The following is a 23,367-nucleotide window of genomic DNA, read 5'->3' as shown; positions in this document are numbered from 1 at the left end:
TTACGCCGTAAACAGTACCAGGGTAGGGAACCAGAAAGAATTCTATAAATATTCTGCTCGGTTTCTAAGTTCCTCTAAGGACTACATCAGCTTCAGGGATTTTTGTAGTGAACCAATTCATGAAGCAAATTTTTGTGGCTTTCTGGGTGTGTCAAGACACTCACCAGTTCTCTGTAAAGTGGGTCCAAGGTAAACCACAGGGCCACGGCACACCTCTGGCCCCTGGTGACTGCCTTCACCCCGTGCGGGTTCTCTCCTCCAGAGGAAAAGCTGACCATGCGTCCACATTTGGGTTTTATAGAAGCCTGTGTAGGAAAGTGAATATTAAACTTTAAGTTTAGACAGCTCATCCCTTCTCTGGCCTTCCATGGGATTACTTAGGCTAAAGTGTTAAACAATAATGGAAACCTAGCGTTTAGCACACCTAGACTGTCTCCACTTTTCATCTTTAAAACAAAGGCCAAAAATAATATGCTCTTTGGAAAATAACTTATTTAAGATTTGTTTAAAAGGCAGAGCTAATGGCAGATGAATGAGAAAGGGAGGGAGGGAGAGAGAGAGAGAGAGAGAGAGAGAGAGAAGATATTTCATCTGTCTGTTCACTCCACAGATGGTCACAATAGCCAGTGTTGGACCAGGCTAAAGCCAGGAGCCAGGAGCTTCTGCCAGGCCCAATGTGTGGGCCGTTTTCTACTTCTTTATCTAGTATGTTACACATCAGATGTGTAGCACAGACATTGCACAGAGTAATTGCTTGATACACAAAATGTGTATGGGCATTACTAAATGCCCATATTCCAAGGAAGTGAATGCTCTTTCAATTTAGTTATTTCGCTTTAGCACAAGCAATGCACCCTTGTTTGATTAGGTATACATTTAGCAGTAGTGAAATTAAAAAAGAATCAAGAGAAAACCTATAAAGTGCCAGAAACATTTTACTATTGACCTCAACAGCGGGCACGCGTGTATGCTCTCATTCCTTCATTATACATGTATGTTTCATTATACAATCCATTTCCAAATTCAAGTCTAGTCAGTTCTCTGTGATACTTGACTGTTTTTGCAATATCCCTGCCCACTTGTCATGTCAGCATTGTCTGAACACCTCAGGTGATGGGAACACACCATCGCTTAGCACTACGCATCCTGTGGTCACCGGGTGTCTTTGGGATGACCGACACAGATCTTCCAAGTTCCGTGCATTGCTTGGGTAGGGTTGTCCTCTAACATTTAGGGACAGGATGTGATGAGCAGCTAACACATTCAGCTGGCCATTGGATCAGGACATACAATCAGCCAGGCAGGCAGTTAGGGGAGCAGCCACATGGTAGGGTTCCTTCTCCTTTGAAAAGTGTCTGGCAGAGGATGTGGCTTTCCTCCTTGGGAAATAACAAGAGCATCACTCATTCTATGGCAGAGCTTGGAGGAAGAGCCGTATAAACCATTGCAATACCTGCTCCAACAATATATTGTCTAAATCGACTTGGGTTGACTCAGGCCCATTAGGTGAATCTTTGATTTCTTTCTGCACCAAATGAAATGTCGGTGGTTGTCATGGGAAATGCTTGAACATCTTTCCGAAGGCTCTGCATGCTGTCTAACATAAACAGTCCCAGTTAGAGTAACTGCATACAGGACACCGGAGGCAGTGGACAGGTCAAACAGTCAGAGACTCGGGGGTGCGCCAGTGTGCTCGTGTGCTTGTGTGAGTTCATGTGACAGCACGGAGAAGTGTTTAGTTACTGCCTACTGTCCTATTCACCACAATGGAGGATGCCTTTGTTTCTACTAGGAAGCATGCTGTCCCATCAACACCTTCACCAGATTTCTTTCCTGATGGAAACCTAGAATTCACTAGTCATTGGTGTCCTTGGGAATCATCTGATTTCTTTTCCAAGATAAAACCTTATTGAGAAGGGTTTGGGGTTTTACCTCACTTTATATGCCGTGTCAGGCATGGCTTATTTTCTCTCTCTCCACATGGCAATGCGAGAGTAACTGTTTATCTTGCGATTGCAGCTGCCTGTTCCGGAGGCCGTTGGATCCCTGCTGCTACTCAGAAGGTGCCTCCTCCACACCCAGTGGCCAGCACCTCCGAGTGCATACAGGGGCCAGCAAACAGCATCCCATTCACGTCCAAAACAGGAGCAAGGGAAATTCAGGGACTGGGTGAAGCGCAAGTATTTCTAAATGTGAAGAAATTTGGGCTAGTTCAGGAAAAGCAGCTCTTAAGTGCCTGGCACAGCTGGCACCGACTGAGATGTGTGGGATCACAGTGCTGCCCAGGACCAGTCCCACCAGCCAGGCAGCATGGCTGTTTCATTGCCAGGACGTGGAGGAATTAGAAGACTCAGGGAGCTCGGCTCCATGCATCATGTTTTCAAAAGGAACTAGGTCCCATGGTTTAGGTAAATCATTGTGAACACGTATTTCAGACAAGGCTCCACTCACACTCACTTGGAATTTTCATGAGCTGAGTGCACCTCTTTGGATTTTATCTTCTTCAAATTTGTATAAAGAAAAATGCTTTCATTCTCATGTGTCACAAATGAAGTCTATTTATTGAAAATAACCAAAATACCTTCCAAGTAGGATTCCTGAATATCTCAGTTTCCACCTAAATAGCAGTCAGGAATCAGGGAAACACGAGTGATGTAATAGCCCTGAATAAATGTAAATATTTAGCCCATCAGTTAGTGAATTAGACAATATCCAGATTTTCCAAAGAAAAATATCTGGAAGACCTCAGTTCCTGGTGTAAATCCCGGCTTAGTAGGCACTTCACTTGTCCTTCTGGAATCAAAAAGGAGAGCAAAAAGGGAAAGCCGGTGCTTCCCTTCGCTTTTCGGACTCATGTGTGCAAATCCCTTCTTACTGTAACTGGTATAAGATGACAAGGAAGTGACAGCAGATCTAAAGGAAAATTCCGTCTACCTGAAAATGTCCTAAAACACAACTTCATACAAGAATATTAAGTATTAGTGATTTGGAAAAATGGTCTCAAGTTGGGACTTTTGGGTTAAAAATATTTAATTCAGTTTGTCCATACAGTTTTGTAAAACTTTATTTTATACTTTTGTCAAACCAGTAGTTAAGACTGTTAACCAAATATAAATTTAATGACCTGTGATTATTTCAACGTTCAGTGTGCATGGTGAGATGGTATTCTGTCTATTCAATTACTGTTTACAGCCATTGTCAGTATTCGCACTAAATCTTTTACATAAAATATATCACCTCAAAAATCTTAAAAGGAGAAATTAAGGAGGGAGGATGAGAGGAAGAAGTCATTGCATTTTAAGTCATATAGAATCTGTTAAATAATAATTAAAGGATCTGGTGCAGTAGCCTAGCAGCTAAAGCCCTCACCTTAAATGTGCCAGGATCCCATGTGGGTGCCAATTCTAATCCTGTCAGTCCCACTTTCCTTCCAGCTTGTGGCCTGAGAAAGCAGTCGAGGATTGCCCAAAGTCTTGGGACTCTGCACCCACGTGGGAGGCCTGGAAGACGTTCCTGGCTTCTGGCTTCGCATCAGCGCAGCACCGACTGTCATGACCATTTGGGCAGTGAATGATCAGATGGGAGATCTTCCTCTCTGTCTCTCCTTTCTGCATATCTGACTTTCCAACAATAAATAAATAACTCTTTAAAAAACACTAAGTAAAATGAAATTAAAAGCTAAATATATAAAATTAGTGTCGGTAAAGAGGTACAGGTTATTATTAAATTTGCATGACTTTGAAAGGCAAGCATCATTGACTTCTGTGTCATTAGAAAGTAGCAGAACAATTAAATTGAACATAATTTAGGCATCCCTTGTTAGGCTATCTTCTTTAAGCATTTCCAAATACAGCCACTAGATGGAGTAGAACCAAAGAAATCATTTCAACCACTTGTCTGAATTTCAAACTTGGTGCAAGCACTTTGCAAATTGGCTTCAGTGTCAGAAATCAAGCTAATCCAAAAATGAGGATCATGTTTAAGAGTTTTAGCTCAAGTCCTGACTATTATCTTGATAAAATTTCCCAGATTATTAACCATCAAAGTATTTCCAGATTAATATTTAAACTTTTTAGAAAACAGTGGAGAACTGTGACTTTTTAAATATGTACTGCTGTACTCAATTGTGTTAAATATTTTTTTCTGAGTTTAACAATGTTTCTGGATAATGCTAAGAGGAAATCCCTTTAAAACAATTATGGTCATTCTTATATTAACTGTTAAGTAGCGACATGGATATTTAGAGACGTGCACAAAATTCAGGAAAAAAAAAAATGTTGTAGAAACTGCTTAAGAAATGCCAAAGTTTGAATTTAATCACATACCAGCCCCGAGCTATTGATATACTCTGTGATGGAAAATCCCTCAAAATCTGTCATTTGTTATTCCTTGCTTGAACCTGTTCTTCCTCCACTACTGCTGCTGTCTTGTTTTCACAAAGCAGAAGATGCTGACTCCGTGAGCTCGGAAGGTGAAGTAGGCTACTTTTGTAACGCCATTGGCTTCTTTAGGAAGATGACAGTTGGACTTAACTTCTGATTCACATACTCTACAGGTGCACATGTACAGGTGCACATGTCAACCACAAATGTCTAACGTATCTCTGCAAACAATATACACACATGTACACACATGCCACATGTACGCATGTACGCTTGTGTAACGAGAGTTGTGCGGGTCAGTGTTCAATACACGCATGTCCAGCACAAGGTCATCTCACCCTTGACTCTCTTGACTTTCCCTGGATGTTGCTGACTTAGCAGCAACCAAAGTTATACTTTTAGTACATCACTAAAGGATCAGAAGAGCTTGCTTTGGGTTCCAAGTGTTAACTAGCCAGCTGTGTGAGCACGCCCCTTTTCTTTCATTTACCAATGTACAAATGGTCTAGGGGCCATGAGGGGGTGCTTCCCACTCTAACACCTTCGGATCTAGGGATTACTTGCACTCTTTCCATCTCTTTAGTACTTGAATTTGGTAGCATTTGAAATCCAGTTTTCTATGGGTCCTGGGAAAAAATGACAAGACTCAGATAAACAAATAAGCATGCAATGAACACATTCACAGCAGGGGGTTTACTTACAGTCACGGTTTTGGCATCCATCTCAGTAAATATGAACTCTCCTCCTTCAAAGTCATCATTCATATACAGGAGGGCGCTACAAGCAGAAAGGCAGAACCACATGTACACGTTCAGAGCAATGTCACTCTAGAGCATTGAAGCCACATGGTGATCTCAACAGCCTGGCCAGGAAGGTTTCTTACTCCTTCGGACATTAAAGTAATTGATCCTGCAAACCCTAATATCAGAAATCGTTTTAATGACACCTCTGAAATATTTGCTTCGGATGTTTTAAAGTGCAATAATATTGCAAAGCTCACATTTCATTTCCTCCAAAGAATTCTAGATTTGTTTTATCTATCCTTCCTCTGATACTGCCCATGTTATTTATAATTCTCTTCTTCATTTATAGGCAGGTAAGGCTAAAGGACATGTTTTATTCCTTCGCTGCTTGGAGAGTTTCCTTGTGGTCAAGCCTAGACTTACAAAGAAACATTTTTGTTTCACACAGCACAATGTGTTGATAATTGCCATACTATTAAACACGTGCTGAATACTGACTTGTCTCTTCCCTTTATATGCCTACATATTTTAATAATATGTTCCTTCTGAGGTTTTAAAATTCAGACACAGTGTTTCTCATAGACATGGAATATGTAAACGGATAAATGATGAATGATGTGATAAGATCCTGATTTATACTGGGACACTCTGCCCATATATCCTCTGATTGACTTGTACCACAAAAGGTACAGTTCAGTCAAGACGAAGCACTTAAATTAGCAAGTCCACTTTTTACATTAAAACAAAATGAACGTTTATGAAAACATGTAAACATCTGTATGATCTTAAAGGATAATGCAATGATGAGATCACTTTTCAGACATAGGAATTGCGTCTGGAGATTGCTTGAGAAATCTTAGCTTTAGAGAGATGAACATGATGACAGGCAAGATGGAGTGGATTTCTAATTCCCACATTATTGATCATTGGGGTAAAAGCTTAGTCCCAACAGAGGTGCTGGTGGTACCTGTAGTCTCGGAATGTATAAGCAGGAGGCTCTTTCCAGCATTCGTTGGCCTCAGGATCCAGCAGGCAGTTGTCAGCATGGATGGGATGGCTGAGGTCATTCCTTCTGTCCTGTTGACCTGCCAAGAAACATCAATGGAGGAGAATGAGCAAAGAAAGCACAGGAACTCCCAACAGAAAATTGGACACTGTCATTGTCTTTTCCTATTCCTGGCATCCTTTACAAATGTAGTCAGAAGAAAGGCAGAGAAGAATAAGTAGTCATGGGATTCGGGTCTTCTTTCGTTATGGTCCTGATGCGAAATCCTGGGCAAGTCACATCTGTGTTTTCAGCTGTGAAACTTTTCTAATACAAATGTACATGCACAGATTTCATACATGTAATCATTTTTCCTTCATGTAGAATAGCAAAAAAAAAAGGAGGAAGCAAAATTGTAAAAATAAGATTTTAATTCAGCTGACATTTCATAGATGTGAAAGTATGCAATGACATTATTGCTGCCCTTCTATTCAGGTGGGAAGGAGAGAGAACATAGAAAAAAAAAATTCAGAATGAGCAGAGGGTGCTGAACACATCTTTAGCTTCTATTCTTTCCTTCAATCGATGCTTGTGGGCATGATGGACCTGTACGTCCCAGGTGCCTGCTTCCCTGCAAAGGGACACCTAGAACAGAAAAGCACTTTTCTGCATGGCTTCAGGGACATGGATTTGAAAGGGAAATTATGAAGAAGCATCATTTTCTGGAGCTTTCAGGGACCAAAACAGAGAAACAGCAGGAAAGGAATAAGAGCTATGAGGTACTTTTGTTTTAGAAGAAAAGTGGAGAACTTTCCTAAAATCTTAGCCTAAGACATTTCTCATTGTTCTCTTTGACTCTGCATTATGAGTGGCGGGGAACAAGTTCAGAATCTGGGAGCTCACCAGATAGGGCTGTACGACAGACCATGTGTGTATAGGAAAAATACAGGGTTGAATTCAGCATGAAATAGGATTCTACAATTTTTCGAGCCTTCTCACTGATGTCATAAAAGAGACGGGCACTCTTCAGCGGGACTCGGCCTTCATAACCAAACTGAAAAACAAGAGGGAGACAGGGAGGTACTCAGGGACACCAAGGTGCATGGAAGCCTTCTTAAAGAGTAAATACTAACTAAGCCAATAGAAGCTGGCCATCATGATGCTGACTGATGGAAGTATTACCACAAATTTGTTTGTGGAGTCTGGTTAGGGCAGAAGCCATTGAAATAAACTCTTCTGAATGACACAGGAAAGGTTCAAAGTTAATTCTTTTCTCATCTACTCTTTGATCCTTTTCAAAACTACTTATTAGAGGAGCGAGCAATCATTTGTTTGGTTGTATTTTTCCTACTAGGTTACGTCCCTGCCAAGGACAGAGATTGCATTATTTTAATGAAGTACAAATTTAGGAAATACAATGACTGATAAAATGATGGCTAAATGAAGGACAGATTTTTTTTTTTTAAAAAGCTAATGGCTCTGTTTTGTTTTGTTGTTTTGTTTTTAACCAAAGACTTGCTCCCTCACCCATCCCAAAGGGTATTGATTCTAAACTCCACTCTTGCCTGTTTGCCAATCACAAAAGTTCCTGGACTGACACTGAGGAACCCAAAGCCCAGAGAGGTCAAGGCTTTACTTTGAGTGCTTTCAGAACGGTTGCACCTTCAAACTTCTCATTGGGTGTATGCGGTGAAGTTTTTCCTCTGTATCCATCACCTACAAGCATGATTCCCTGGAAGGGGGAAAAAAACACCAGGAAAATATTTCATTGATTATAACTACAAATTTATTAAGTCTCTCTGTCTTGGCAGGCAAATGTAAGAATCAAAGAGAATATTCAAAATGATCTCTACTGCTAATACAAAGTTCTATTACAGTAATGCATCCAACCCAAAGATAAGAATCTATTACACCTTCACATTTTCATGATGATCATTAAAGCCTTTTATGGAAATGATGAATATATGGTTGAACAATGCATGGGTAAATGATGTATTAAAATAAGAGGATATACAGACACATTACTAGATAGCTGTTGCTAAAGGCATTAACGCACTTTCCATTCCAGGTTCCTGGAGAAACTGAAGTGACCCCAAGGGAAAAGGGCTAACCCCTCCCGCCCCTGCCCTAAAGCTCAAGATCCTTCCCTTGAAGGTTTTGCAGTTTCAGCTTTGGTTTCCTGGGATCAAATGGGAACAAACCACAGAACTCCCAGGTTAATGACAGGCCTATGCAGCAGCTCCCCCTGCTGCTCTTGTGCTCACACTGGCCACGCTGTGCAGCTCCCGGCACTGCTCCTCCGACAGGACATTATCCAGGAGAACACGCTGAGTCCCGTTCAGTTGCTCCGAGTTGTAAACGAACGTGATATTCTCGTAAAGCAGTGGGCCACCTGAAATGACAGAGCACAATGCCTTCCTGTCAGCTCCGTCCCCAAGCCGAGGCACACATACGAAACATCCAGCAGCTTCTTATGTGTGGCTTGGGAGAGTCCTTATCTTCTTGTATATTTAGGAATGCAAAGACAAATGAGCAGTTAGGAAGATTGGTGGGCACCCCCGTTTGGATCTACCACATGGGATGGAAGAAGCCCAAATCCTGCCTTGTAGGATCCAAGATCATCAGAACAACAGCCTGAAGCTACCATAAAATCTTGATGTACTATGGTGATTTTTAACTTAATCAGATGTTAATACATTATCTATAAGTTCATTGATGTTTACCATTCATTGCCATTTTTCAACCATTGAAGTATTAACACCTGGTTCCAACTTGGCCATGACTGAACCCATACCTACTGATAGGAAAACTCAAGATAACATTTGTTTATGATGTTTCCATCCCGATGACACACTTGTCACTTCTCTTTAAGGCTGTCATCAAAATTTATAAGTGCAGAGGTTTTTATATTATAAGAAAAAACATCCAAGCCCTTAGCATTAGCACCATATCTTTCTGATGGGTAGAAAAAACATATCCTTGTTTCTATAGTTCAATGTTTCTCAAAAAAAAATGTGTCCTAAAAATTGTTGGCAAATTCTTGGTTGAAAATTTGAAAAGACTTCTTGAAACTTTTGTTGAGAGGCACAGAGGCATAGAAAGAGAAAAACATGGAGAGCTCTCATTCATGGGGTTCTCTTTCCAAGTGGCATTGATTGCTGTGAGGCAGGCCAAAGATGGGACCTGGGAACCCAGGCTATGTCTCGTATCGCAAGCAAGGACCCAACTACTCAAACTAGTATCTGCTCTCTCCAAGTCTGCATTAGCAGGAATGTGCAGTTGGGTGCGAGGTCAGTCACTGAAATCAAGCAATCTCCTATGGGATGTCAGTGTCTTAACTAACATCTTCACTGCTGGCCAAACGCCTGCCCTCTTCGAACTTTTCATTTTCAAGCAGGCCTTATAATAACAATAACATAAGGAGCAGTTCTCAGCTTAACTTAGCATTGTAGGCTGCCACCCCAACCCCAGAATTAATTAGTTAATTCTCTCTCTCTCTCTCTCTCTCTTTCTCTATTTTTCTAGTTCTTTTCTTCTTTCAACTGAAAGGATCTCAGATAGTTGCCTAACATTCTGGCATCATGCCCTTGTGTAATGTTTTCCCCATAACTATTGGTATGGCTTGGAATTTCCTTTAGCCACTAGGACACAGCAAAGACAATGGATGCCACTTTGTTACACAACACTGTGACTTCTTTTTTGCTAGCAGACTCGGTTCAGTGCCTTCTCAGGTTGCACGATTTGATGTAGCAAGCGGTGGTTTATGGGATGCTCACAAAACAAGGAACTCTTCTGGCCAAGAACCAACTAGGAACGAAATGACCATAGCGTAGTAACTTTTTAAGCACTGAATTCAGCTTGGTAACTTGAAGAAAATTTGTCCCAGTCAAGTCTCAACAGAGGTCAACAACTTGAATGAAGCCCTTTGAGCATTTCTAAGTAATGGATTCATATAAACAGTCCCAGACCCCTGACCTGCAAAAACTGTGAAATCATAAACATTGTTGTCACTGCTGTATTTGTACCCTTTTCTTACAGTGACCAGACAAACAGTGACCCTTTCTCACGCCATACAACCTCTGAGCATAAAACAAAATGGAGGAAATGTTGCCCTAATTTGCATAGCTAATTAAGATTCATAGTCCAAACTGAGGCAATTCTTCTGACAAATATTTGAAAGAGAGTAGGATTGTATATTCTACTCCAATTGGTAAACTGAAAGTGAAATGTTCCTTCAAGAAGAAAGATAAGAACCTTGTAAATTCACGGAAAGAAAAATACTGATATAAAAAATAAGGGAAGTGTAGAAGATACAGGATTTAATAAACTACATTGATTTACGCTGTACTAGTTTACAAACCTTTCTAGACAGAAATTTGACCACATAAAATAGTCTTATTTATATAATGATTATACAGTAAGTAAAATTAATATATTTAGGGGCCAGCGTAATGGCTCAATTGGCTAATCCACCAGCATCAGGTATGGGATATGTGTTTGTCACTCTTTAACTTTGTGAAAGTATTTGCAGTTATTATTTTCACTATTATTGAATCATTTAACTATAACTGGAATACTGATTCAGTTCTAGCTGAGATATCTTAAACATAAAACAGCATAGAATATATTGAAAATGGGACATTTGGGATATTAAAAACTTTCCCCTAAGCATGCCACACACGATGTGGAAAGATCAGGTAAAGGATCAGTATAACAAGGAGTCGTACATAGGTCTGAACTATTTCAGAGAATCTGCATTTGAAGGCTGCTTTTGCTGGTTGGAGTTAATTAACTGAATCCGTATGAAATGTGGAGTTTCAGACAGGTTTTCCCTCCACACACATTTAACAACAAAAATAACCAATTACTCACAGAAATAGTAAGAACTAAACACTGTCATTCAAAGAGTGAGTCACTCAGTCTGAAGATATCCAGTAGCACACCAGACAGAGGGAACTATTCAAATGATAATAAATGTTTACTTCAATGAATTGCGGTTGCTGGGTTTGGATTTAATGGCTTTGAACAGTTCTTAACCACAGTTCGAGAAGATTCCATTAAATATTTCTTCTCTCATTCACAAAGTATGTTCTTGGCTTTAACTCTCCCATTGCAAAAAATCGGGGTCACCCAGGAAAGTCTCCCTCATCGCTCACTGCTGGTGGTTTAGGGAAGAGACAAATCCTCATTTTACTAGGAATATCACAATTTTCCCCAAGGCACCAGAGAAGTGTGCCTATTAACAAGCCATTTTTTGTGAATATGGTCCTTTAAACTTTACAAAGGACATTTGATTATCTATGTGTATATCCATATCTATACAATCAAAATCATATATGCAATCAAAAAATATATATGCAATTTTATATGCAAATATGTATATATTTATTTATGCAAATGCTTGTGCAAGAAGGTTGGGAAAGCTTCCTGGATGAGAAATGTGGATGTTCTGGAAGGGTGGTCCAGTCAGAGAGGGCAGGGAGACTCTTGCGTACCCGGGTACTCCTGTGTCTTACCATGTGTATGTCACCACTGGATATTCATCTGGATGCTTTATAATATTCTTTATGATTGAACAATATATCTGGTTTCCTGTGCTCTGTGAGCAGCTTCCACGAATCAACTGAACCTAAGTAAAAGGTACTGGAACCCCAGTGTGTGGTTTATGAATCAGAAACCGCGTTAGTGCCGTGGCAGATAATCTACTGCTTGTGCTAGTGTCTGAAGTGGAGGCAGAGCGAGCAGTCTTGCAGGGTGGAGTTCGCAACAGAAAGGATTTCGCCCTGTGCTCAGATGAGCAGCATCACAGATTAAATTGTGAGATGCTCCGTGGGTATCCACCAGCGAACTGCTTGGCATATGTGGCAAAAATGTCCCTTGCATCTGACGGCATAAGTGTTTTGTGTTGAACATATGAGTACAGTAGCAAAAAGTAATTTGTGTTTTTTTTTTCATTCACATGAATAGGTTTCCAGAGAACACCCTAATATACATTAACCAATCCAATCAAGACAATTACACAGAAATGTTTCATCACAGAAACACAATCAACTATGATCTTTTTCCAGCATATGTAGTTTTCTGTTCAATTCTTTCCATCATTAACACTTCTAGTCAGTTGCTGAATGTCAGACTGCCCGGCTGCCAGAAAAACAAAATAAAGTAAAAAAAAATTAAAAAATTAAAATCCAGGGTTTCCCTTCTTCAGCTAATTTTGTTGGCTAGCTGATTTGCACTTCCTGGGTGATTCCTCAGCTTAGAAGGCAGCATGAACTCTGGATGACCATGAAGCTCCTTGGCAAATGTAAGGTAGTTTACGTTTTGTGGTTATAAATTTAGGTCCAGGTCAGATTAGATGACATATTATCCCGTTTACTGCTCCAAACGGCCTTGGAAGCTAAGGAAGGAAAGGGCTGGAAAATGTGAAGCTTGTAGAGCCAGAAAATTTGAAAACTGTTTAGAGGAATGTGCTGACAGACTCTTCTGGGCAAAGACGTACTACACTTCTGTATTCCTTTTTAAGATTTATTTGTTTTAAAAGCAAAGTTCAGAGATAGAAAGAGAGAGAGAGGGAGAAATATCTTCTGTCTTCTGGTTCACACTGCAGCACATGGGAGCAGTGGCTGGGGCTGGTCCAGGCTGGAGCCAGGATCCAGGAGCTTTGTCTTCATAGAACCCTTTGAGCACAGGGGACCAAACACTCTCGGGCTGCCCTCTCTGCTGTTTTCCCAAACCATTAGCAGGTGGCTGTGTTGAAAGTGTAACAGAAAGGATGTGAACTGAGAGCTCTGCAGGATGCCACAGGCCATGGTGGCCTAAGCGGCTATGCCACAACGCCAGCCCCAATACTGTACTTTTATTGTGGGCTTTGGAAAGTTTCTTTCTTATTTTGCATTTATCTAATCCATAAGGGATGTACTTGGAGTGCTTCTATGTTCCCTGATCAGGTGAAGATGCAATCATGAAAGCCTGGTTTCAAACATATGATCATTCTGTTACGAAGCTTGAGATTATGGAGAAGTTACCACCTTGTCTCATATCAGCTGCATGAGATTCTACTTGAAAAATTATAAAATCAAAATAATAGCAAATATCAAGAATTATTGCTATAATTAACGGTGCTATTACTATTTTGTTTTTAACAATTTCTATTTTTATTTTTTATTACTATTATTACTAAATATTTATTTTTATTGGAAAGTCAGATTGACAGAGAGAAGGAGAGACATCCACTGGGTCACTCCCCAAGTGGCTGCCACGGCTGTAGCTAAGCCAAACTGAAGCTAGAAGCCAGGAGTTTCTTCCACGTCTCCCACACTGGTGCAGGGTCCCAAAGTTTTGGGCCGTCCTTGACTGCTTTCCCAGGCAACAAGCAGGGAGCTGGATATGAAGTGGAGCAGCCAGGACATGAACCAGGGCCCATATGGGATCCTGGCACATGCAAGGCAAGAAATTCAGCATTGGGCATTGATTTTATTATTTATTATTAAATGATTTTATTATTTTAACAATGTTTTGTTGTTTTTCAAAACTATTTTGGCAATATTCCACCTATGTCTAAACTGATTTTCATTTTTTCTAAGTGTGAAGTTATGCTCTCCGTCTCTGCTCTTGCTTTGTGTTACAACTAGCCTGGTTCCCACATCTTCCTGCCTATTCAACCTAAATCATGCTTTCTCTCTAAGCACTGCCAATGTATATGGATTTCAAGTAACTTAGCTGGACTCGTAGCTCATGTGAGCTGTCTCACATCCTAGCATCTTAAATGAATCTGTGTCATACTTCCTAGCGCTCCTTGACTGTGTGACAGCAGAAAGTCCATGACCTTGTTAAACCTCAGATTTCATATGAGGATTGTGTTGATCATGCAATCCCAGCCCAGCTCACAGTATGATGAAATGAATTTAAAAGCGCTTTTGTCAGAAATCAAAGGCAAAGGTTTGCAAGGCTTAAACATTGTTGCTTGTAAGTCTTTCTTTCAGGCTTTCAATGAACAGTCATAGCTAAGTCTTCATTATTTTCCAGAAAAAGTTGATTCTGCTCTGTCTTGATATTGAAATTGCCACAACTCACCTTTTCCCTTCCTTCCTCCTAGAGCGTGAATGTGCACAGGTGCTTACCTTCCCTTAAGTCTCGCTGTATCTTGGGTGATGACTTCTTTCCCATTGATAACCCGTGAACTTCTGCACCTTCCATGTTTACTCCTGAAGGGACTCTGTTCAATCAAACATTTCATTTCCCATTAAACGTGTTCACACGCAAAGATTACTTTTCTTAGGTTACCTATAATTCTACGTTGTATGTTTTGTTGTACATAGATTGATCAAACATTGAAGATGACATTAAATGTTCCTGCCTCGATGAAGGTCTTCTTCACTTCCTGTTTATGTAAGCGCCATTTCACTGTCATAGTCATCTTAGCAACCTTCCTTCCCTTAATCATATCCGTAGCTTCACCCCCTACATGTAAGACTTTAGTCTCAACAGAACAGGACAAAATTGTCGTGTGTATCTTTACCATATTCAGATATTAAGCCTTCAACATGGATAACATCAGTGAAAATGATTGAATGGAAATTGTTCTTCTATGCATTGTGTATATGAAAACACAACGTGGTTTCTCACTGTTCTGAGAAACAAGAAACAGGTTTGTGGCAGATTTCTCAAACACACAAAAGAAATCAGACTGTCCTTTCCACACACACAGATTAAGCAACTCCAAATATGCAAAAATGTTGCTTGATTTGTGTTGCAAGAGTAGGCTACCCCCGGATGGGGGGCTTGAATCCCAGTGAAAGATCACAAAGCAATGGGTAAGCTTTGGACACGCAACTCCCCTGTGATGATACAGAATAAATAGCTTGCCTTGTCATTGGCTGATTCCCATTCTGCAAATGAACATTCTGCATCATAGGATCACAAACACGTAACTCAAACAAGTCTACGTGTTTGGGTTATTGAAGATATCGAAGTTGATTATAAGCTTTTTGAAAAATGAGGTCTCTTCATTTCTGAAATTGCTCCTGGTAACCAATATTTTAAATTATAGTATGATCTTCTGTATATCTTAAATTTGAAGAAATATAATATGGGAATTCACCATCAAAAATAAAATTTCATGATTTTTTTTAACATTAGAACGTGAAAATCATCATCCGATTTTGTTTGATCTGGAAATCCTAGAATCTCAGCAAGTCAGAGATCACCCGAGTCATCCTTTTCAGTTGAGGAGCAAATATGAAACTGGAAAAGGAAGATTAAATTATATAACACAAAACTGTTGGTAAGAGATGGGACCAGGATCAATAACATAATTTGTCGCTCAAAAATGTTTAACCTGAATCATTTTTCCCCAGTTTCAGAAGCTCTTTACAATTTGTTCTGTCTGTGAATATTTTTCCTCCAAAAGAGTGAAAGATTTTTGTGCTGACTTAGCGAACTCACCGATTCTCATCCTGGCGCCCACCGTATCTGTTCCAATAATTCTGTTTAAATTAAGAAGAAAGTTATACTTTTATCATGAAAATACAGATATGATATACAATTTGGAAATACATTATGTAACACTCAAAAATTCTAAAATATTAGGAAATTTGCATAGTGCATAAAGGTGAAACATATCTTTTATTAAAAAAATCAATAAACATGATGGTTCAGATTGGCACAGTCCTATCAAAGACAAAAATGGAGAATGAGTAAATTAAAAAAAACAGACGTGAAGTTAGCCTCACCATTCAGATTTCTGTCAAAGAAAGTAACAGAAATATGGCACCAGTGACACTTAAAGCACAGTCAGCCTGCATATTTTATGTTCATGAATATAACTAATTGTAAAAATATGGCTTGATTACTCAGCTACTCCATATTGTGACACTAAGTGTAATTCAGGCATTTTCTAGAACCTCTGGGAGCAAGATGTAAGGCCATTATAAATATGTTAGTAGTCACATTAGGAATATTTCATTGAAATTAATCTGATTTTTAAAATATCTTCAAGTCAACATAGTATAAGTAAAAAAGAACTGAAAATATTGAAAATAAGACATGTTACATATAATAATTGTAAAAGCATATTAACATGTACTTTATATAAATAACAGTTTTAGTAGTAACCAAAAGATAAATGAATAAAGACCATGGTCAGGCATTTTAAAGGAGGGAGAAAATTATTAATAGGCTAAACAATTATTTTTACTGATCATCAAGTGAATGCAAGTGAAACAATGATGATGCACATAAAACATAAGCAAAAAATGCTGTTTCTCATTGCTGATAATTTGTGTTTAGCTGATACTTTTATGCATTACTAAGAACAGCAAACGTATCAGTAAAGCTGCTTGGAAAACCAATTTAATTTAAAGAAATCCAAGACCTTTGATGGCAGACTAATCTCACTCCTGGGAATTTATCCTAAGGATATAGTTGGATAGAGAGAATTGCCTAAAGCATTGGGCAAGGCAAAAGTAAAACAGAACTAAATCAAGAGTCTAGCAGCCGGAGAAGGCCATTTAGGTATCATACATTAATTCTATATATGTAGCTAAAATGATTTTAAAGGATATGCAAATATAGAAATCATTTATCTTGATCTTCTTAAATAAAATCAGCACACAAATCTATTTGCCTGTAATACCAGTTTTATAAAAATGTATCTTCTTGGGCCCGGCACAGTGGCATAGTGGCTAATGTCCTCGCCTTGATTGCTCCAGGATCCCTCATGGGCGCCGGTTCTAATCCCAGCAGCTCCACTTCCCATCCAGCTCCCTGCTTGTGGCCTGGGACAGCAGTTGAGGACGGCCCAAAGCTTTGGGATTCTGCATCTTTGTGGGAGACCTGGAAGAAGTTCTGGCTCCTGGCTTTGGATTGGCACAGTGCCTGCCATTGTGGTCACTTGGGGAGTATATCATCGGATGGAAGATCTTCCTCTCTGTCTCTCCTCCTCTCTGTATACTTCACTTTCCAATAAAAATAAAAATGAATCTTTAAAGAAAATGTATCTTCGTGTAAACAATGAAAAGTAAACAATATGGAAAGGTTGAAAAAACCAGCAACATACATGGTAGAATTATGCTGTATTTTTTAAGCCTCCTTAATGTTGAGGTCATAAACAAACATTAGGAGAAATTATGAAATATCAAATATCTGGAGAGAGAAAGAATCCTGAGGCAAAATATTTACATACACAATACTTCTACCAAAACTATTTGCTTTTGACCTTGGACTTCAGTAATGTAGAAATCTAAGAAAGTCTTTAACCCCAATCTGCAACTCAGGAAGGGGATTAGAAACCTTAACACATGGTGTTGCGAAATTAAAACATCAACAAGACTGGGTTGTTCTGTTACTAAACTTTTTTTTTTTTCTTACCGGTTCAGCGTATGAAAACCCCAGACCTTCTGCAGCTGACTTTATCAGTTCAGATTCAAGTTTATGACGTTTCACAAACATTGCTAAATCCTAGACAAAGAAATGGGCAAAGAAAGACAGAGAGAAGGACCAAGAGGAAGCAAAGCCAATTGACGGGAGGCAGACAAGAAGACAGGGAGGAAATGAGAAAGAAAGAAAGGCAAGTAGGAAGAGAGAAAGGAAGAAAATATGTATTTAAATAATATATAGGAGGTATGATAAATATGAAAGTGTGAATATTCTTCATGACATTACAAATCAGTTAAGATAAATATTCAGGGCTTCAGAAAAGTACCACATCTACTTATTATTATAAGACAACAAAAGTGAAAATGGCAAAATGAATCATGTTTGAAAGAATTTAGTTCCATAAACTTAGGAAAACTGGTAGATGTACTTTAAAAATTTTTTAAATTTTTCATGATACAGTTTTGCATGTATATGGGATTCTCCCTCTCCCTCCCCTTTCTCCCTCCCGTCTCCCCCTTCCCCATTTCCCCCAAGGTATCACAGTACTATAGCCCCGTAGTGACATTTACAAGTTTAAGTTTCTGCTGTTTAAATGTGTCATGGCACAACAGGTATAGACAGAGTAGAAAATCTAGTGTTGTACTGTAAAGGGCTATTTAAATGTTTCCCTGGGAGTCCTACTTTTATTTGGGAGTAAAGATGAATACTGCAATGTATATTTATATTTATACATGCTAGTCTCCATTATATAGCTCATCCATTGAGATTATGTGAATACCTAATTACTTTTTATCCATTTATTTTGTACTTCATATGAAGGCGATCTTATTATATCAGAAAGAACACAAGATCTTTGTTTTTTTGGGGACTGGTTTACTTATAATGGTGTGCAATTGGAACCACTTTGTTGCAAACTGTAAGATTTCTTTTATTTCTATAGGTATAGAGTATACCACAGAGTAGATGTAACATGGTTTGTCTTTTTCACCTGTTGCTGCGTATCGGGCTGGTTTCCATGTTTTTGCTATTGTGGATGGTGCTGCTATACACTGTAGGGTTGAGGTTGCTTTCTCCCTTTCCCAGAGCACATGCACAGCTTCTCCTCAGAACGTGAGTCTCACCTCTCTGGCCTCAATGGATCCTGGGTCAAGGCCATCATCCAACAGACCCTCATAGTACTCTACATTGTCGAGGACGTCCTCATCACCCGGGTGGAGCAGGAGGTAGGCTTTGGCACATTCCAAGGCTTTCACATACTCACCAACTGAAAGACCAAACAGTTGCAACAACAGAATCAGCCAAGAGGATTTTAAAAGTAGACATCAATATGTCTTTAGAGTTACTATTGACCATCAGGAGGAAGGACAGTAGACTGAGCCTGAGCAGTGGAAGGAAAAACAGTCCCAACAGACAGACATGGCTTCAGGTTTTCAAAGGGGATTATCTTTAGCACGCTGTGACACTAGACATATTTGCATGAACCGTTAACTCTTCCTATCAAAAATTGCTTGGTGACGATGTTTATTGACAACTGAGTAAACAGAGAAAAACAACAGGACTATAAGAGTGAATTCTGATGTTTTTGTCATTTTGGAATAAAAAAGCATCCTGAAAATGATCTACAACAACAGTTGTATCATCTGATGTGAGTGACAAGATGTGTTAAAAGGTTATTTCTCTTCGCTGTAAAGCTTCTGGCCAACTGGTTCCATTAATGCAAGTCCTTCCGGCAAATGGAGATATATATATAGTCAGAGATGACTCTGGGTTTCTAAGAAGGTGAATCAAAATTAGCAAATCTCTTAAGTCTTTTTGATTCACTGCGGAGTACTTGGATAAGTGATGTATTAACGCCACCAATTTGAGGATAGGTTCTTCTTAATTTTGTAAAGGAAAATGATTTTCCAAAGTAGCTTCAAAATATTAGCTTGATATATTTTTGCATTATTATTAACTAAAAGAGAAGCATGCTATTTACCATTAACATTTTTACATGATAATATAATAAGAAAAAAAATAAACCAGGCAATATAACCTACGAATAATCTAAGTGCCTTGTCCCAAGATGAAGCATGATGATGATGTTAGAAAATATTTTAGCAGTCCTGATTTTACAAATTGGTTTTAAATAGGAGAAAAGATAATTTTATCTCTCTATCAAAAATATAATATAGGCCCGGCATGATAGCCTAGTGGCTAAACTCCTAGCGTTGTATGCACCAGGATCCCATATGAGTGTCAGTTACCACCCCAACTGCTCCATTTCCCTTCCAGCTCCCTGCTTGTGGCCTGGGGAAGCAGTAGAGGATGACCAAAGCCTTGGGACCCTGCACCTGCATGGGAGACCTGGAAGAAGCTCCTGGCTCTTGACAGGCTCAGCTCTAGGCTTTGTAACCACCTGGGAAGTGAACCAGTGGATGGAAGACATTTCTCTTTGTCTCTCCTTCTCTCTGTAAAGCTGATTTTCCAATAAAAATAAATAAATCTTTAAAATATATACATATATAAAATATACATGGAAACTGTATTGAAATAATTATTTTTACCTATAGAAAGGAAATATGAGAAAACTTAAGAATCTGTTCTGTTGAAAAATGGGAAATACATTTCATATAGGGCAATGTGGAAAAATCTGTCAAAATTACAAAGAAAGAACAGGTGTTTGGTACACCAATTAAGCTGACACTTTAGACACACACATCCTTATCTGAGGATCTGGATTTGAATCCTAACTCCATGCTAATGGTCACCCTGGGATACAGCACGGCTCAAAGACTGGAGCCCTTGCCATCCATGTAAGAGACCCAGACTGACTCCAGGTTCTGGCATCTGCCTGGGTCAAATGGAGGATCTCTCTATCTCTGTCTTTCCAATACAAGAAAATCATTTCAAAAATAACAAATGAATAAGCCTTTTGGCTGAACAACTGTATGACATGTTCTGTGCAAGAGAACATAAGTTTGTGCATGTTAAGTATTATAAGGAGAAAAAATAAATCACATTCTAGTGCATGCAATTAAATAATCCCAATTATTTAGTCTTTGAATCCTGCAACTGTGCATAATTCTAAAATCATAAATTCTAAAATGTTTAATTTTCAGACAATAATTGGCGCATTAACTTGTACATTTTGCCTACCAGTATTTCACCTGTTCTTGTTCTGAAGGCAGTAATGAAAAATAATAAATAATATATGTACTGCTCCCCCATCCCATGGCTTTGATGCCAACCTGAAGAAAGCGAAGACTAAATCATAGTGTCGAAATGTCAGTACCCCTGAAAAATAAGCCCCTACTGACTTCACGGATGATACACACTTTACCTCGATAGTAGGCAAACTGCAGGTAATCATAATGCAGAGGAAGGAAGTTCTCAATCGGCGAGAGGCGCCCAGGACGGGTGGCGAGTTCCCTCACACATTCATGTTGACAAACCAGTACCTGCATGTAGTGATCTGGAAAACAAGAGTCCAGCGGGATCTCATTCAACTCTGCTGAAAACTCACATTTCAAGTCAAGGTCAAGTTGCAGGAGACATCCCTAACCTTACCTCACTGTGTGAACCCAAAACCTTTTCATAGGACAAGCAAATGAAACCTCCTTGCCAGTGAACAAAGATTCAAAGTTCCCGTGGCTCATGGTGCTTTCTCTGTACTGCAGTCTCCTCCTGTCGTCCCATCTCTGTGCTAATCCTTCTGAAAGTGCTGCACTAGTTCACTGCACACACACTCAGCTGAATGCTGAGGTTCTGACTTAACAACTCCGGGGCCTCTCTTTGGATATCTGAGATAGTCTGAGGTGTCTTAGAATTTGAACCAGAAGTTCCTACCGTGGTGATGTTCACAAACAGTTCACTGAAAGAATCCACTATGTACATGGAGAATATGTGATGGAAAACAAAGCAGAAATGTCCCGTTTTCTGTTAGCATTTGCAAGCCAAATTGTCCTATGGGGGGAAAACAGCATTTCTTCTATTGATCAGCATTCTTTTCTACTTAGTTATAAGTATCACCTGGACATGCTGTATTCTAGCCACAACGTTCTTGTCTACCACCTGAACACTGTATATGCTAGTAACAATTTTTTCTGCTCTTACTCAGGGACTGGTGAAACAGGAGGAAGGATGAAATCCAAAATCTTCAAAAGAATTTCCTCTTCCTCTTTTTTTTTTTTCTTTGCTTCCCTTTCTGCTAGTTCCACTTTTCTTGCTTGCCAACAAGGCGAGGGTGGTGAAGGGCAGCCATTTTCATGACCCTTTCCTGCCGATCCGCTGTCTCCTCAAAGCATGAGCAGGGAAAGACTGAGAGGCTGAGTCTCAGAGAAGCAAATGCTCAGTGAAGGCAGCAGCCATCTTTCCCACAATGAGAATGCTTTTCTCACATTGATGCTGAACAGATTCCCTCAAGGATGATGACAGACTCTCTGCACGTCATGGCTCTACAATTTAACTTACAACAACTGCCCTCCGTCAAAAGGGTCTCTGTTAGTCCATGTCCAGCTTGGATCCTGATGATCTTGCAGAAGTAACACAAAATACAACTGTGCCGCTTTTTCACACCCTGGCTAACACAACCCTATGGAACACAGCCAAAAGAACCCATCAAGTCCATTTGTTACCAACCTCAATGGGAGACTGTGAAGGGAAAAATATGTTGTATTTATTTGATTAGCATACTTGAAATAAATAGAAGGGAGGAAGAAAATCAACAATCTTCAACTGTTTTCTCATATTTAACTAAAAAGTTGCATGCCTTATTAACTTTTTTTTTTTTTTTTCTTGAGAGAGAATGCTGGTTCACTTCCCCAAATTCTTGGCAATGCTCGGACCTGGGCCGAGCTGGTGCCGGGGGGACATCAGAAACTCAACTTGGATCTCAAGGAGATGGCGGGGACACAATTCTTTGGGTCATCACTTGCTGTTTCCAAGGGTGCATACTGAGTGGAATCTGGAATCTGAAGTGGAGTCAGAACTGGAACTGACACACCTTAGAGAAGGACTCTACTGCCCCAACTGGCTGCTTGAGCACTAGCTCAAATTTCTGCCCCTGTATTTCTTTTAATGTACATTCATCTAATTCCAAACAACAAGGTCAAATAAAAGATTAGAGACAGCCTCCAAGAACTCATTCTGAATGAAATATTTTTCAAAGCAAAATATAAATTGCAACAAAATAAGGGTAACATAGCAACATCATTTAGGGCTCTATCAAGCAGGGCTAATAAGAAATAACTGCATTTCGGAATCATCCGTATTTTTCTTCAGCGTTTACTGTCTCCTCTAATTCAAAAGTTCTCAAGTGTTCCAGTTTTTTAATACATTCAATATTTTAAGTTCCTGTTTTACTTCTAATTTAGAATGATTTCAACAAGAAAAGATTCAAATAATTAGAGCTGTCATTTTATTTCTTATTGGCTTTTTTTTTCAAACGTTTTCCATCTCAAATGGCACTGTGCAATTAACATACTTTATTAAGTTTGAGATCCAAGACACTGTGTGGGAATACTTACATTAAATTCTCTTCACATAATAACTTTGATTTGTTCAAATTCCCAAGGCTTACTACGTTTTTAATCATTGACAATACTTTATTTAGATTTCAGGGAATGTGACCCATTTATTTTAAAGCATGTTCTTTGATTGAAAACTGTAGAATTGGTGGTGATAATTTTGTTTACAATGAAAGAACCATGCCAATGATTCAATGGGCTAATCCTCCACCTTCCAGCACTTGGGTGCATCATGGGCACTGATTTGTGTCCCAGCTGCTCCATTTTTGATTCAGCTCACAGCTTCTGGCCTGGGCAGGCAGCTGATGATGGCCCACTCCCATTGGGACGCTGGGCCCACAAGGGAAACTCAGAAGAAGCTTCTGCTTCTTGAT

At 39.4% G+C, this 23,367-nt stretch overlaps 1 protein-coding gene across 1 annotated transcript in view; it reads right to left on the bottom strand.

The window, feature by feature from the left end:
* Positions 1-23,367, bottom strand: part of P3H2 (prolyl 3-hydroxylase 2) — a 138,038-nt gene that overhangs the window by 4,722 nt on the left and 109,949 nt on the right. Inside the window, exons 4-14 of the mRNA XM_041002768.1 lie at positions 20,809-20,940; positions 18,608-18,750; positions 17,478-17,567; positions 15,555-15,595; positions 14,231-14,325; positions 8,375-8,502; positions 7,747-7,842; positions 7,014-7,164; positions 6,093-6,210; positions 5,084-5,159; positions 165-305 (exon numbers count right to left, since the gene is read on the bottom strand). Of these exons, the coding sequence (XP_040858702.1) occupies positions 165-305; positions 5,084-5,159; positions 6,093-6,210; positions 7,014-7,164; positions 7,747-7,842; positions 8,375-8,502; positions 14,231-14,325; positions 15,555-15,595; positions 17,478-17,567; positions 18,608-18,750; positions 20,809-20,940 (1,211 nt within the window). The remainder of the gene's footprint in view (positions 1-164; positions 306-5,083; positions 5,160-6,092; positions 6,211-7,013; positions 7,165-7,746; positions 7,843-8,374; positions 8,503-14,230; positions 14,326-15,554; positions 15,596-17,477; positions 17,568-18,607; positions 18,751-20,808; positions 20,941-23,367) is intronic.

The sequence above is a fragment of the Ochotona curzoniae genome, unplaced genomic scaffold, assembly GCF_017591425.1.
Source record: "Ochotona curzoniae isolate NIBS_2020 unplaced genomic scaffold, NIBS_Ocur_1.0 scaffold_2587, whole genome shotgun sequence".
In the NCBI taxonomy this organism is placed as follows: Eukaryota; Metazoa; Chordata; class Mammalia; order Lagomorpha; family Ochotonidae; genus Ochotona; species Ochotona curzoniae.
Note: the sequence above shows the minus strand (reverse complement) of the source record. Positions and strands in the feature narration are given on the sequence as shown.